This window comes from Rhinatrema bivittatum, chromosome 9, assembly GCF_901001135.1.
Source record: "Rhinatrema bivittatum chromosome 9, aRhiBiv1.1, whole genome shotgun sequence".
NCBI lineage: Eukaryota > Metazoa > Chordata > Amphibia > Gymnophiona > Rhinatrematidae > Rhinatrema > Rhinatrema bivittatum.
In genome coordinates, this window is record NC_042623.1 from 19,217,410 (window position 1) to 19,231,496 (window position 14,087).

Sequence of the window (14,087 nt, forward strand, 5' to 3'; positions counted from 1 at the left end):
CAGATTTTCTTCTACAAATTCAGGTATTTAACTCAGCCTGGAAACACATGTAATGATGGTTCATTTTCTTTGTGTTTGAAGATGGCTTATTCAATCAGTACATCAGTCAGCAGGAGTACAAGCCTCGATGGAGCCAGATTATCCCCAAAAGCACCAAAGGTAAGAGTCACGCTTTCACTTTGTGTTCTTTCAGTCTTTTATGCTGTAAGTGGACAGCAGTATTCTCAGATATGAACAAAGAGTGGAACTTCAATAAGTGGTAATTTCTTCTTGAAAAGTATATTGGTATTTCCAAGTCTTTCTAAGATTCATGTGAGCTCCTGTGTATGCAGGTGAAAGTACAGCACACGTGGGTTTAGTAGTGTGCTATACTTTCAGTTCATAGTCCTCCCACCCACTACCTGCCCACCTCCATGGAGACCAACTTTTCCGTGGCGGCGACGCCAGAGGACAAAGGCCTCCTCACCACTCACCGGCAGCGGGAACATTGGGGGCTCGGTCAGAAACGAAGTGCAAGCTGCGGGAACCGGCGCCAGGTAGGCAATCCGCACACATCCAGGGCGACCAACTTTACCCGTGGCAGCGTCAAAGGAGGACAAAGGCCTTTGTGGCCTTCTCACCTGCAGTGGGAACATTGGGGGCTCGGTCCAAGGGTGTTCCCTACCTGTACCCCAGCAAGGAAGTGCAAGCTGCTGGAGCCAGTGCCAGGTAGGCAATCCACTCACCTCCAGCGAGACCAACGTTACCGTGGCAGCGATGCTGGGGGACAAAGGCCTCCATGGCCTTCTTACCGACAGCAGGAACGTCGGGGGCTCAGTCTGAAGGCACTCCTTCCCTGCCCCCCAGAAAGGAAATACAAGCTGCGGGAACCGGTGCCAGGGAGGTGATCAGTCTACTGTCCTCCCGCCCACCTCCAGGGAGACCAACTAATCCGTGGTAGTGACACCGGAGGTGCATGCCTTTGGCACACACGAAAGAGCACAACAAAGCATGCCCCTTTGTGCGCACCTAAAGTGAGGCCTGTAGTTGCTTTTCTCTTCCGCTTTTCTGCGCTAAAAGGAAAATGGAGCAGGAGCACCTCATAACTAAGATAAAACAAGGTTCACATATAAACCATAAGAGGTCCCCTAAAATCAAATGGCATATAAACACTAACCTAATCTACCCCACGAGAAACTTCAACCCTTCTACAGCTCATTCCTAATGTTCTTCTGCTGCTTCTAAATGAGCAGTCTGTTGCAAAACAAAATTCCACTAATAAACGATTTACTCGAAGCTTTAAACCCGGCCATCTTCTGCATCACTCAAACCTGGCTAAACAATAACTATAACGTATTCTTAAATTAAATTGAACATTCCAATTATGATATCTTTCACTTCCCTAGGCCTAAGCGTAGAGGCGGGGAACTACTAATAATTAGTTTATAAATAAATAAATGAAAGAGCTTAAACTTATTCCCTACAAGTTAGATGTCAACCCTCCTTATGAAGTGGCAATACTTAAATCACCACAATTAAACATCGCTGTGGTCTACTGTCCCCCTGGAATACTTCAAAAAGACTTCACCTCTTATCGAAGCATTCATCGAAGCATTCCTGTCACCCAAATCTACTCTCATAGAAGGTGACTTTAACATACATGTTGATAGAAAAACAAATCCTCTGCGTGTGAAACCTTAGGAACCATGGAAGCAATGGGATGGTCACAATATGTAACTGAATCTACATATAAAGCTGGACATACTCTAGACCTTATATTCACCGACCACAACATTTGCAGGATAAACACGATTCTGCCTTGGTCTGACCACCAATTACTAAAAGCTGACATATAACCATCCTCAACTCAATACAAAACCCAAACATCAACCAGTCATTCATCTTCAGAAAAAATGTAGAGCCAGAACTACTTGCTGATACTATAAAAGATAAATTACTCAACCTCAGTTTCCCAATGCCTCTATATCATTTGACACATGGGACATCATGGTTAATGAGATAGCAGACGACCTAAACCCAATTCATACAAAATCAATACAACCTGACCAACGTTCCTTTAAACAAAAGAAACCTTGGAACAATGAAGAATTAAGGCATGCAAAACAATTATTGATAAAATATGAGAAACTCTGGCGGAAAAGCCAGTCTTAGGAATCACTTGGAAAATACAGATCACTACTTTCTCAATACAGTGCTTCTATCAACAAAGCGAAGAAAGAATCCCATACTAAACAGATTCATAGAGTGATTTTTAACTCTAAATTACTCTTTGATGTAGTTAAATCATAATCAAGGATCCTTCATCCTCTATCTAGAGCAACAACTGCTTCTCTAAGAATGCATGCAACGACTACACCAATCATTTGTCCATAAAAATAGCCAGACAAAGAAATCAATTTTCAGCATACCCAACGACCAGAGAACAAGAAGAAAACTATGAACCAGTTAAATTGACCTCCTTCGGGATATCTAAATTACAAATCATGCGAATTATTGCTAAGTTAAAACCTGCAAATCACCCTCTTTACCCCATCCCAGCTAGCTCCTTAAAACTGAAAAAAATTTCTAAAATAAATAAATAAATAATACTCAACATGATCACTCCAGCAATCACATCCTTGATCAGTCAATCTCTAGCGGAAAGTCTAGTCCCAGACAGGGCAAAACAAGCAGTGATAAAACCTATCCTAAAAAAAAAAAAACCCAGCAGTATTGACAGTTGGGAAAACTATCAACTTATATCAAACCTGCCCTTTCTATCCAAAATTCTTGAAAAAGCCGTATTATCACAACTAGACTATCTTGATGACCACCACATTTTACATCCAAACCAATTCTGATTCAGAAAAAATCACTATACCGAGACTTTACTCGAATCTTTAACAGACTTCATACTACAAGGATTTAACTATGATGAATCTTATTTCCTGGTGCTAATTGACCTCTCGGCAACCTTCGATACTGTCGACCATTCCCTTCTATGCCATCAACTGAGAAAAATCGGAATTGACTGCGTTGTATTGATGTGATTCACCTCCTTATCAAAAAGGACATTCCAACTCAAACTGGGCAACCACATGTCTGACACCTTTCCGATCAATGCTGGTGTCCCCCAGGGTTCGGCATTAGCTGCAACTCTATTCAACATCTACATGCTTCCACTCTGTAAATTACTCTCTGATCTAGAAATTGCCTTCTACCTCTATGCTGATGACATTCAGTTCTACACACCATGCACCATTTCTATTGAAAATACAGTACAGATGCTGGCATCACACATGAAAGCCATTCAACATGAATTATCCAATATCAAACTATCTTTAAACACACAAAAAAAAAAACCCCACAAAAAAACACCAAAATCATTCTGTTAAGAAGAAATCCTCCAACAATGCCCCCGCAGACACCTGACCCAGGTAACTTCAATACCCTCAGACCAAGTATGAGACTTAGGAATACAGATTGATGAGAACCTAACAATGAAAAAATACATACATTAATCAAATCAGGATATGCTAAACTGTGATTACTACATAGACTGAAACCACTACTATCTCATGTAGACTTCCGCATAGTTCTACAAACCCTCATTTTTTCAAACTTAGACTACTGTAACTCTCTTCTACTCGGAGCTCCTAAAGGTCTTACAATAAAAACTACAACTTCTACAAAATGCTGCAGCGAGACTTCTAACAGGATCCAGGAAATTCAATCACATCTCGCAATCACTGATAGCTCTGCACTGGCTACCGATACAATCCCGAATCAATTTTGATCTTTATGTAAAGCTTCATGTTTCTTCCATATTATGGAGGCTATTCAAGAATTGATTGATTTTGAATGGGACGCCCCAGAAGCTAATTTTAAAGGGGAATGAGCCTAGGAAGGGCTGTTCCACCTGGATCCAGCTGCGAGAGATCAGTCAAGCTTTTCTGAAAGTGGATGCAGTTGTGTGTACCTTCACCAAGTGGAAGACTATCCCTGTAGAAGGGGGGGAGCAGCATTGAAGGATGCACAAGATCAAAGAATTGAGGCCATCCTTAAGCATGCTTTTGAAGCGATGGCAATGAATTTGCAGATAGCTTCTTGTTCCCTGGTGGTTCGCTTTTGTTTGCTTCTCTCTCAGGAAGTCGATGAATCTGTTGTGAATTCCAGGGCAGTGATGGAACCAGCAGATGCGGGCTGCGATTTGGTATGCACTTTTGCCAGAGGAGTGGCTTCGGTAATAGCGGCCAGGTGTCATCTATAGTTCAGAAATTGGTGGGCTGATACAATTTCGAAGTCTAATCATTTGAAATTTCCTTTTAAAGGATCTTATTTATTTATATTTTTATATTCCACTCTTCAGTGCTTCAAAGCGGATTACATTCAGGTACTGTAGGTATTTCCCTATCCCCAGAGGGCTTTACAATCTTAGTTTGTATCTCAGGCAATGGAGGTAAAGTGACTTGCCCAAGATCACAAGAAGCAACAGTGAGTCTTGAACCCTGGCCTCCCTGGTTCATAGCTCGCTGCTCTAACCACTAGGCTACTCCTCCACTCTTTTTAAAGGATCACTCTTGTTTGGGAGTGAGCTGGAAAAAGTGGGGTGAGGCCCAGGTTCCTCGGATACCAGAGGATAAGAAGCAGACGGCATGCTCCTTCGGCACGAAAGTGACTTGAAAGATGACTCAGCCTTTGGGTCGGTCTCAGTCCTTTCATCCCAGGCAACCCAGAAGGGGCACAGGCTTGGGTAGTGATGCCCCCAGAGCCTCTCAGTGAAGGTGTGCTGACCCACCCCTGGGAACAGAAGATAGGGGGTCGTCTCTCTCTTTTTTATCGAAGGTGGGTCGAGATCATGTCAGACCAATGGGTTCAGTAGGTGATAAGAGATGGCCACACTCTGGAATTTCTCAGTGTCCTTGGGATGTTTTCATGGTGTCTCCCTGCAGCTCTCTGCAGAAGAGACAAGAAGTGTACGTTGTCAAGGCTCCTTAGCCTGCAGGCTGTAGTTCCAGTGCCAATGTCACAAGAAAATATGGGCTGATATTCCATTTATTTCATTGTGCCCAAGAAGGACTCCTTTCGTTCCCATCTAGATCTCAAGGGAGTCAACCATCATTGTAGATGACTCATTTTCACATGGAGACTCTATGCTCAGCGATAATAGTAGTATAGTCGGGGGAATTTGACGTCTTTGGATTTGTCGGAGGCATACCTTCATATTCCCATCCATCTGGAGCATCAACAGTTTCTATGTTTTGCTATTTTGGGGTGACCTTATCGGTTTCGAGTGCTCCTTTTGGGTTGGCCACTGCGCCCAGAACCTTTTCCAAGGTTATGGTGGCGACAGTGTTGAGAGAGGATGGCATTCTGGTTCACCCGTACTTAGATAATTGGCTGCTTCGGGCCAAGAGTCTGGAAGAGAGCCTTCGGGTCTCATGCAAGGTGATTTCCTTGCTACAGGAACTAGGTTGGGTGGTGAACTTGGCCAAAAGCAATCTACAGTCATCCCAGACACTGGAGTATCTTGGTGTTCAGTTTGACACGAAGCAAGGCAGTGTGCACCTGCCAGAGGGCTGCATTCAGAAGCTGATGACGCTAGTGCAACTATTAACAGAAACTATATACCCAGCAGTGTGGTCTTATCTACAGGTGTTCGTGTTGATGGCAGCCACCCTAGTGGTGGTTCCATGGGCAACGGTGCATAGGCGCCCTCTTCAGCGCACTCTGCTGGCACATTGGAGTCCACAGTCTCAAGACTGTGTGATACAGCTTTACCTACCGGTGGAGATCAGCATACAACTGCAGTGGTAGTTGCAAATGGACTATCTAAGGAAGAAGGTTTCATTATGATCACCGGGACTGGCTAGTACTCACAACAGATGCTAGCCTCCAGGATTGGGGAGCTCACTGTTGGGAGTTGGCGGCGCAAGGGCACTGGAATACAAAAGAGTCTGTATGGAGCATCAATCTGCTGGAAACCCAGGCCATTCAGTTGGCCTGCTTACGATTCGTCGACCAATTGCAGGGTCGAGTGGTCCAGATAACGTCAGACAATGCAACAGTGGCTTACATCAATCGCTAGGGAGCAATCAAGAGCCAGCAAGTGTTGCAGGAAATAGCCCAACTTATGGAATGGGCAGAAGTGCATCTTCAGGAGATCTTAGCCTCCGACATTGCAGGAAAAGACAATGTAAGAGCCAACTTTCTCAGCAGAGTCTGGACCCAAGAGTGGGAATTGTCAAACAAGGTGTTCCAGCTGATACTGGACCACTGGGGCCTCCCATTTTTAGATCTGCTAGTGACATCTCACAATACGAAGGTTCCTCATTTCTTCAGCCGTAGGAGAGATCAAAAGACCTTGGGCATCGATGCCCTCATGCAGGCGTGGCCAGAGGGCAAGCTCCTATATGCCTTTCCCCTATGGCCCATATTGGGCAGAATGATTTGGAGGATCGAGAGTCACACGGGAATGGTGCTTCTGGTGGCACCAGATTGGCCCAGGAGGCCGTGGTATGCAGATTTGTGAAGGCTGCTAGTGGACTCTCATATTCGATTACCAGCTCACAGGAATCTGCTACGGCAGGGACCTGTTCTTCACGAAGATCCAACTCCGTTTTCTCTTACGGTATGGCCCTTGAGAAGGCTCGTTTGCTGAAGCATGGATATTCCATTGTGGTGATTGCCACCTTCTGTGAGAGAGAAAATTCTGCACTTCCTTAGCCAATGTGCGGGTTTGAGGCTTGGTGTGAGGATTGAGGATTTCATCTTCGGTTAAGATCCCATTCATTTTGAAATTTTTGCAGGATTGTTTGAGAAAAATTGGTCCTTAATTCATTGAAGGTACATGTGGCAGCTCTTGCCTGTTTCTGAGGTCAAGCGAATGGTGGACCTTGTCGGCTCATCCAGATGTGGCTCATTTCTTAAAGGGGGTGCAGCATCTTCGTCGTCCTCTGCGGTTGCAGGTGCCCTTGTGGAGTCTTAATCTGTTTTTGGATTTCTTGGCAGGTCCCACCTTTCGACTGCTACATAGCCTTTCCTAGAGGTTACTGATCTTGAAAACTGTATCTTATGACAATGTTTTCTGTGCATAGGGTCTCCGAACTTCTGGCCTTGTCTTGCCAGAAATCATTTCTGCGAGTGAATCTGGGGGTGATACAGTTGCGTACTGTTCCATCCTTTAGCCAAAGCTAGTCTCGGATTTTTACTTGAATCGATCAATTTCCCTGCCATCTCTAGACAAGGAGAGAGATGTGGATGAATATCACCTGTTACAGTTCTTAGATGATGAGGCATATCATGAGGTATTTAGAGGTTTCTGAACCTCTCAGGAAGATGGACCGGCTGTTTATATTCCATGGGCGGAGTAAACAGGATGAGCCGGCATTGCGGGCTACAGTAACCCGCTGGATTAAAGAGGTAGTTATGGCCACGTTTGTGGAAGCTGAGCAGCAGTTGCCTAGTCAGGTTAGGGCTCATTCCACTAGGGCTCAGCAGTGTCATGGGCAGAGATTAGATTGCTGTCTCCCGTTGATATTTGCCGAACTGCCATGTGGTCCTCTTTACATATCTTTTCCAGACATTACTGCCTGGATGTGCAGGCCTGGGAGGACGCAGTCTTCACACGTACGGTGTTGATCAGACCGCAGGTAACCTCCTGCCCTGTTCGGAAGTAGCTTTGGTAATCCCACTTGTGTGGATCCTCCTATCTGAATGCTAAGAGGAGAAATTACTACTTACTTGATAATTTCTTTTTCTTTAATTAAGATAGGTGGATCCACCTTCCCATCCTTGACTGCCGGATGGTTGTGCTATTGTTTTCCTGTGTGACTGCAAGTTCCAGGGGTTACTGGTAAGTGTCAATCCAGTCCCTAGACTAGTGTTTTTACACTCCTTGTCTGAGCTCAGTGGTTTCCTGTTAGCTGAGTGTTGGAATGCTTGTTTGTTAATAATCAAGTTTTGTTAGTTTGTCCACAGTTGGCTTTTGCAGAGAATACTGGCAGGCTGATGTCAGTGCAGGGGTGTGTGTATATATATATGTATGTGTGTGTGTGTGTATATATATATATATATATATATATATATATATATATATATATATACCATGATGTCAGCTTTGCTCCGTCTCCATCTGCTGGTAGAGGTGCATAACCTGGTGATGGATCCACCTATCTTCATTAAAGTAGTAATTTCTCCTTATGTAAAAAATAAATGTGCACCCGACGTGCACATTTTTACCCTCAAAAATTGTCAGCCCCAGAGGTGGCGTTAACTCTTGAGGAATACTAAAGTTAACAGAAAAACAGAAAATACTGCTTTTTTGTAGTTCTTCTGACTTAATATTGTGGCCATATTAAGTTGGAGGAACTGAAAAAAGGAGTAACTGAAAATACATTTTTTTTTTTTTTTAAGTCTTGGTGGTGGTCAGGTTGGAAAACAGACGCACAATTAACGAGTCTTCATTTTCCTAACCCTCACACAGCTTCTCCTGGGCATCCATTGCCACGGACGCATTAGGATGGCAGAATTTATCCCTAGCGTGTCCTTTTTAGCGTGGCAGCTCATTTGCCTATTGCATCGAGCGCCCAGGAGAGGTGTTTTTGTGTGCATTTAAAAAAGTGCGTCTAGTTTGGATGTATGTTTTTAGCATGAATAGCAGTTAAATGGGCACTTTACAATGGCTGCAAAATATCCATGATGCTTGCCAGCCTCAGATTTTCAAAGGGAATCTCTGCAGACCCGAGGGATATTTGCAGGGTTTCAAACGTGCCCTCTGTGTACATATATGTATTCTTTTAATGGTGCTGTGTTCTTTCTAAGCTTTATTGCTTGACTGTGTGTGGCCTCTAATGTTTAGGAAAATGTTATAAAGTGTGCTATAACAAGCTTTTATTTTTTGTTTGGTATCAGGTGATGGTGAAGACAGTAGACCAGGCATGAGAGGAGGGCATCAGATGGTCATTGATGTTCAGTCAGGTGATTATAGTACTGCTTTGACTTAAGTGTGTTAATTTAATCCTTTACTACTTTAGTTCTGTAGCTGTGAACTTCCCTTGATTTGTAGATTGTGCCAGTTTTTTCTTGTAGCATGAAACGGGTTAACTTTTTTTTCACAGAAACATGTCAAGAATCTGCAAATGTTAAACTTATGGCATAAAGGAGAGTTCCAAAAGAGTTTTAAAAACAAACAAAAGCTTAGATTGCTAGCTTTATTTATTTGTCGTCCTCTTCCTTTTGGACTTCTAGCTTAATTGGTATTGGAGTTGCAGTGCTGTGAGAATTCAGTGGCAGCTACCCAAGGATTTTCCACATTCTTATTTTCTCTTCTCTCTTTCTCTCCCCTCCTTAAATCTAGCCCGGCAGTCCTCAACCAAGGGGCCACATACACTGGCTTTGTATGGAGCCCAGTAAATGTGCACATATTCTGATCATTGTGTTACCACTAAGCAGCTAAGGCTATTCTTTCTCGCCCCAGGACCAAGAACCAAACGTTTTGCATGGGAGTCAGACCCTGAAATCCCGCATGACAGCGCACAGCACATACAAAGTCCATAGGGCCACTCTATTTAGTTTCTCAAGAAATAGGCCAAATGTCTAGGGAGATAATTTGCAGATTGTACTGAGCTAGGGTTTAATTACCTTCATATTTAATCCATAAAAGGGGGTTTCATGGACTAGAAGAGTCACTCTTTTTAGGTGATATTTGTCTAGTTGGGAACAGTGTTTTAGTCTACAAGGAAAGTTTAATTGTGACCTCATGCATGTAAGTTGATCATATCTAAACTTACATTTTGTTAAGGACATTACGTGGTCAGTTTGAAACCCCCTGCAGTCAGCTTGCAAGTTAGGACAAAAGCCATATAAAAAAGGGTGTGAGGCATGCCGGTAGGGTTTTCAAATTTAGATAGCACAATATTCAGCTTTCCCCATGGACAAGCAGGACAATAATCAGACACACCATTGGGTGACATCTGACAGTATCAAGACCTAAAAGCTCGCTCATAGCTCAGAAAATCTGACAAGGTCTTTCTGAGCATGCACTGATGGTTCCTGTGCGAGTCTCCTTAGTCATCTTCCGTTCTTGTAAAAGGACACAATTCTGTTCTCCATGTAGCAGCTTGTCATTTTGTTTCAGGTGGTACAGTTTATTATTTTGTTCTTTAGTTTTTGTGGGGGTTTTTTTCCTTTTTGTGAATCTTCTTAAAAATATATGAATAAATAAATAAAATAAAAAATCTTTTGGTTTTCTTAAATTACAAAAATTGAATTTGAATTAGCATTGGCATTTTTCCCCGTGGCAGACAAAACGGTGCCCTAAATATTCCCACAAGAGGACATTATTGGATCTTCATGACCATTGCCTTCACTGCTTCCGGCCTACCTAGGATGTCCCCAGTTATGCTGCCTGTGCCTGATGACACACACCATATTAAGGATCAGAAGTTTGACACTTAAATAATATTTAAGCTCAGCTCAAACCTTTACAGGCATGAAAAGGAAGCTGAGGGACACAACCTAAAACAAAAAGGTCAGAGTACATGACTCCCAGAAGTCTTGACGCAGTTATTCCTTCTCTGTAAAGAAGAGAAACAGCACATCCCAATGCTGAAACAGATAGATTCCAAGATGTATCTAGTTTGTGCTAATGATTTCTCAGAGCAGAGAATAAAATACCTTTACTCTTCAGTGCTGAAGTCTTCCCAGCAACATTGATCATCAAAGAGTCCTTGTCTGTGCAGACAAATTCTCAGTGCTGAGATTCAGATGTCTGTGTGCAAGATGACCATGTTTAGCGCTGTCTTGATCATTGACAACTTAAAGAGAGCAATGACTTTATTTTAAAAGCTCTTCATTTCAAGATTTGGACTTGGACCTGAGCTCAGCTTCTGCTCTTTGGTCTGACAGGGTCTTAGGGATAGTTTCTTATGAGATGGTGGAGAGGAGCACAAGTCCCATCTATTGTACAAGAGTGACCCCTTTTTGCTATCTCATGGGTTTGTGCCTTTCAGCTAGAAGTCTGCTACTGAAATGGTCTAGAAGAAAAAAGGGGTTGTTTTATTTCAACTTGATATACTGCTTGATCCAAGCAATCACCGAGTGGTTATCAGCATATCCTACTTTTAACAGCCTTCTATTCAGGGCTAAATTTAAGAATAATTAAAAATTAAGGAGATATTTTTTAAGATGCCAACTTAAAGCAGCTAGAGAGATGCCATTAAATGGTACTGTATGGCCTGGATTCAGAATAATCTGTAGACTGAAGTCTTCACCAAGCCATCCAATCTATTTTGCATTTTTAGACCGCTTTTCCAATGTTAGTGTGATTTGCATAACATTGTACATTATTCTACTGCATATTTAAGTACCAATCAATACATTTACAGTGGGTAGTAAAGTAGTATGAATAAGTAGTAAAGGGAAGAAATATTTAGCAAATAACCTCCTTAGTGAAGTAACATTTAGAGAAGGGCAAGAAAAAGAGGACATACTATAGAAGTAATAATTATTGGGAAGTACTCAGTGGTGGCAGTCATTCACCAACTTCATTTTTTTTTTTTTAGTGGAAGAAGGGGGAGGTATGTAAACTGTAGAAAAGAACTGAATAGTGGCTTAGTGGCAGCACTGCCATGATGGAGAGTCCTTGATTTGCTTCTTGGCTCAGGTCTTCTGCACCCAGAAACCAGGAAATGGAAAGGGGCGTCGTGGTCATCAATGAGGGCAACACCAGATGACTTAGATTGATACGGGGCAATGGAAGGAGCACTGTTGCATGGCTCCTGATCTTGGGGCCAATGCTGCGGTTACCAAACCAGCAACAGTGGAAGGGAGGGTCTACTGAAACAGGGGACAAATCCCTGGGTAGTCGTGAATGACTGGTTAAACACAGCAATAAGATTACATGTACCGCAACGCAATTTGAGATCGTCGAATAAAGGCCTTCTCTCGATCCCGAATATTAGATCTGCCCACCTGTGTGAAGTCAGAGAGCGAGCACTATCAATTGCGGGTCCTAAATACTGAAATAAAATGCCAACGGACCTGAGATTACAGCAGGATAAGAAGCAATTTAGGAAAGACCCTAAAAACATGGTTATTCCATCAAGCATTTATAGTCGAGTAAATGGTGGTGCCCCCGTGCAATTTTTGGCAGGTTTTTTAAAAATTTTAAACTTTTAAACTTATAACTTTTAACTTTATCTATTCTTTTACCTTTTTTACCTCTTTTAAAAAAAATGTTTATAGGTAACAGCTTTTTAGTCGGTGAAAACTTTATAATCTATAAATAGATGTGTGACTTTAGAATTTTTTAAGTTTTATTGCTAATAATTATCGCTTGTAGGGAGTTATAATCATGAGAAACTGTATTTTCTTTTTCTGTGTTAATTGATGCTCAAAAATGTGAACCATAGAGATGGACTTTTTGTCTACACAAAGGTATATAAAACTGTTTGTATAAATAAAATAAAATAAAATGAAGGTTAGTTCCAACTGAGTGTGAAGAAATGAGAGGAAACTACCAAGCCAGAAAAAAATGGAGCCGAAATAGCTAAAAGAAAATCAAGGCAAGTGATTATTGTGAAATGAAGTGTGCATGATCCTGAAATGTCAGAGTTCATCTGATCTGTTTCCTCCTGATTTAATAGACAAATTTCTAATAATAAAATCATGAAGGTATGTTTTTGTATTTAAAATAACTAAATGCAAAGCTTTCCATTTCCAAAAGATGTTTTGGTGTTGGCTTGGATTGAAGAAAACTTGTTTCAAAATAAAGCAGATTTCTGCTTACTTGTCTATTTTTTCCTGCCTAGCAGTTTCATCCTCCTCTGAGCTTGTAGCTTAATCGGAGGCAGCCCTGGTTTGGGTTACGGTGCCAGGAGTCTTAATTCTTAACTACCCAGGATTTTTCTCCATTTTATAATGCTCCCCTCCCCCGTTACAGTGACTACCTGTAGCCAGGGGGCCACAGATAACCTTCCAGAACCAGATGCGCATACTTCTTGAGTATGGGCATTAAGTGTCACTGTTGTGCCCAACCCTCAGGCTCTGAACACCACCTCTGCAGGGTCTGCAACCCTGGCTATCCCAGCAAGCAGTAAGCAGGCTCTGCAAAGAATCTCAGGTTTCCTACATGACAGAGAACCAAAGAGTTGGCTTGTGTTTTCTAAAGAGATGAAAAGCTTGAGGCTGCACAAGGCGCTTTAAGAGTGTAGAAACGCTAACGCTTGTCACTTCAGTTATCCCCATTTGGGTTCTGCTCATGTAGACGGCTACCCATGCATGTGAAGACTTCTGTCCCAGTGTGACAATAAAGACTTTGATATTTTTGTGCCCATAGCACTAATCTGCTGAGAAAAGGAACCTCCGCGTACAGCGGCTACCTTTAAAAGTCCTCTAACAAACTGCAATGCAAGTATGATTGTCAGCTAAGCCAGTGAATAATGAGAGGAGAATGTATTGCGCAGTCCAATTAAGATGGCAGTGAAAAGGGAGAGGAACTGGAGCCGTTCGGGCAATGCCTTTCCCTGTGTAACCCTGTAACCACCTAATACAATCAGATGGATGGCACTGTTCTGTATGTTGGGCTTTTTCCATCTTCCTAGTGATTTGTGGGCACTGGAGAGCTTTGATTGCTGTCTGCTTGATGATATTAAATACATTTTTCACTGCTTGCAGATAGTTTTCCTTTTGCCAGATTTTTTCAGGTCCGGTAGATAAAAGGGTATTTCATCTTTCAGCTGATCCATTCATGTTTGCCATTAAACTTCAACCAAGGCAACAAAACCCTTGGCAGGCAGGCCTGAAAATGTTGGCAGGTACCCAATAGGTTGCTCAGTGTGTGCCAAATCTTTCATTTTGCTCGGCTCTGAATGAGGTCGTTGTGGCGATGTGGGTTTTGTGAGCTGTGAGAATTTATGTGCACAAAGCGAGCAGCTTTTCATACAGGAACACTGGGAACCCTGAGCACCCTAGAGGAGGGCTAATTAGAGTTAATGAACTGGGGTAACCTCCTCAATACAAAACAGCATTAACCTCTCTTCTAAATCTTTTTTTTTTCTGCTTATTGAGCTGATTTATTTACTTATAGACTTGCATTTAGTCCGATA

At 42.4% G+C, this 14,087-nt stretch overlaps 1 protein-coding gene across 6 annotated transcripts in view; it reads left to right on the forward strand.

Moving 5' to 3' along the window:
- MKLN1 (muskelin 1) overlaps nt 1-14,087 on the forward strand; it is a 315,844-nt gene that overhangs the window by 202,457 nt on the left and 99,300 nt on the right. For all 6 annotated transcript variants that reach the window (XM_029616983.1, XM_029616986.1, XM_029616984.1 and 3 more), the window contains 2 exons: nt 82-159; nt 8,893-8,958. In XM_029616983.1, the coding sequence (XP_029472843.1) occupies nt 82-159; nt 8,893-8,958 (144 nt within the window). The remainder of the gene's footprint in view (nt 1-81; nt 160-8,892; nt 8,959-14,087) is intronic.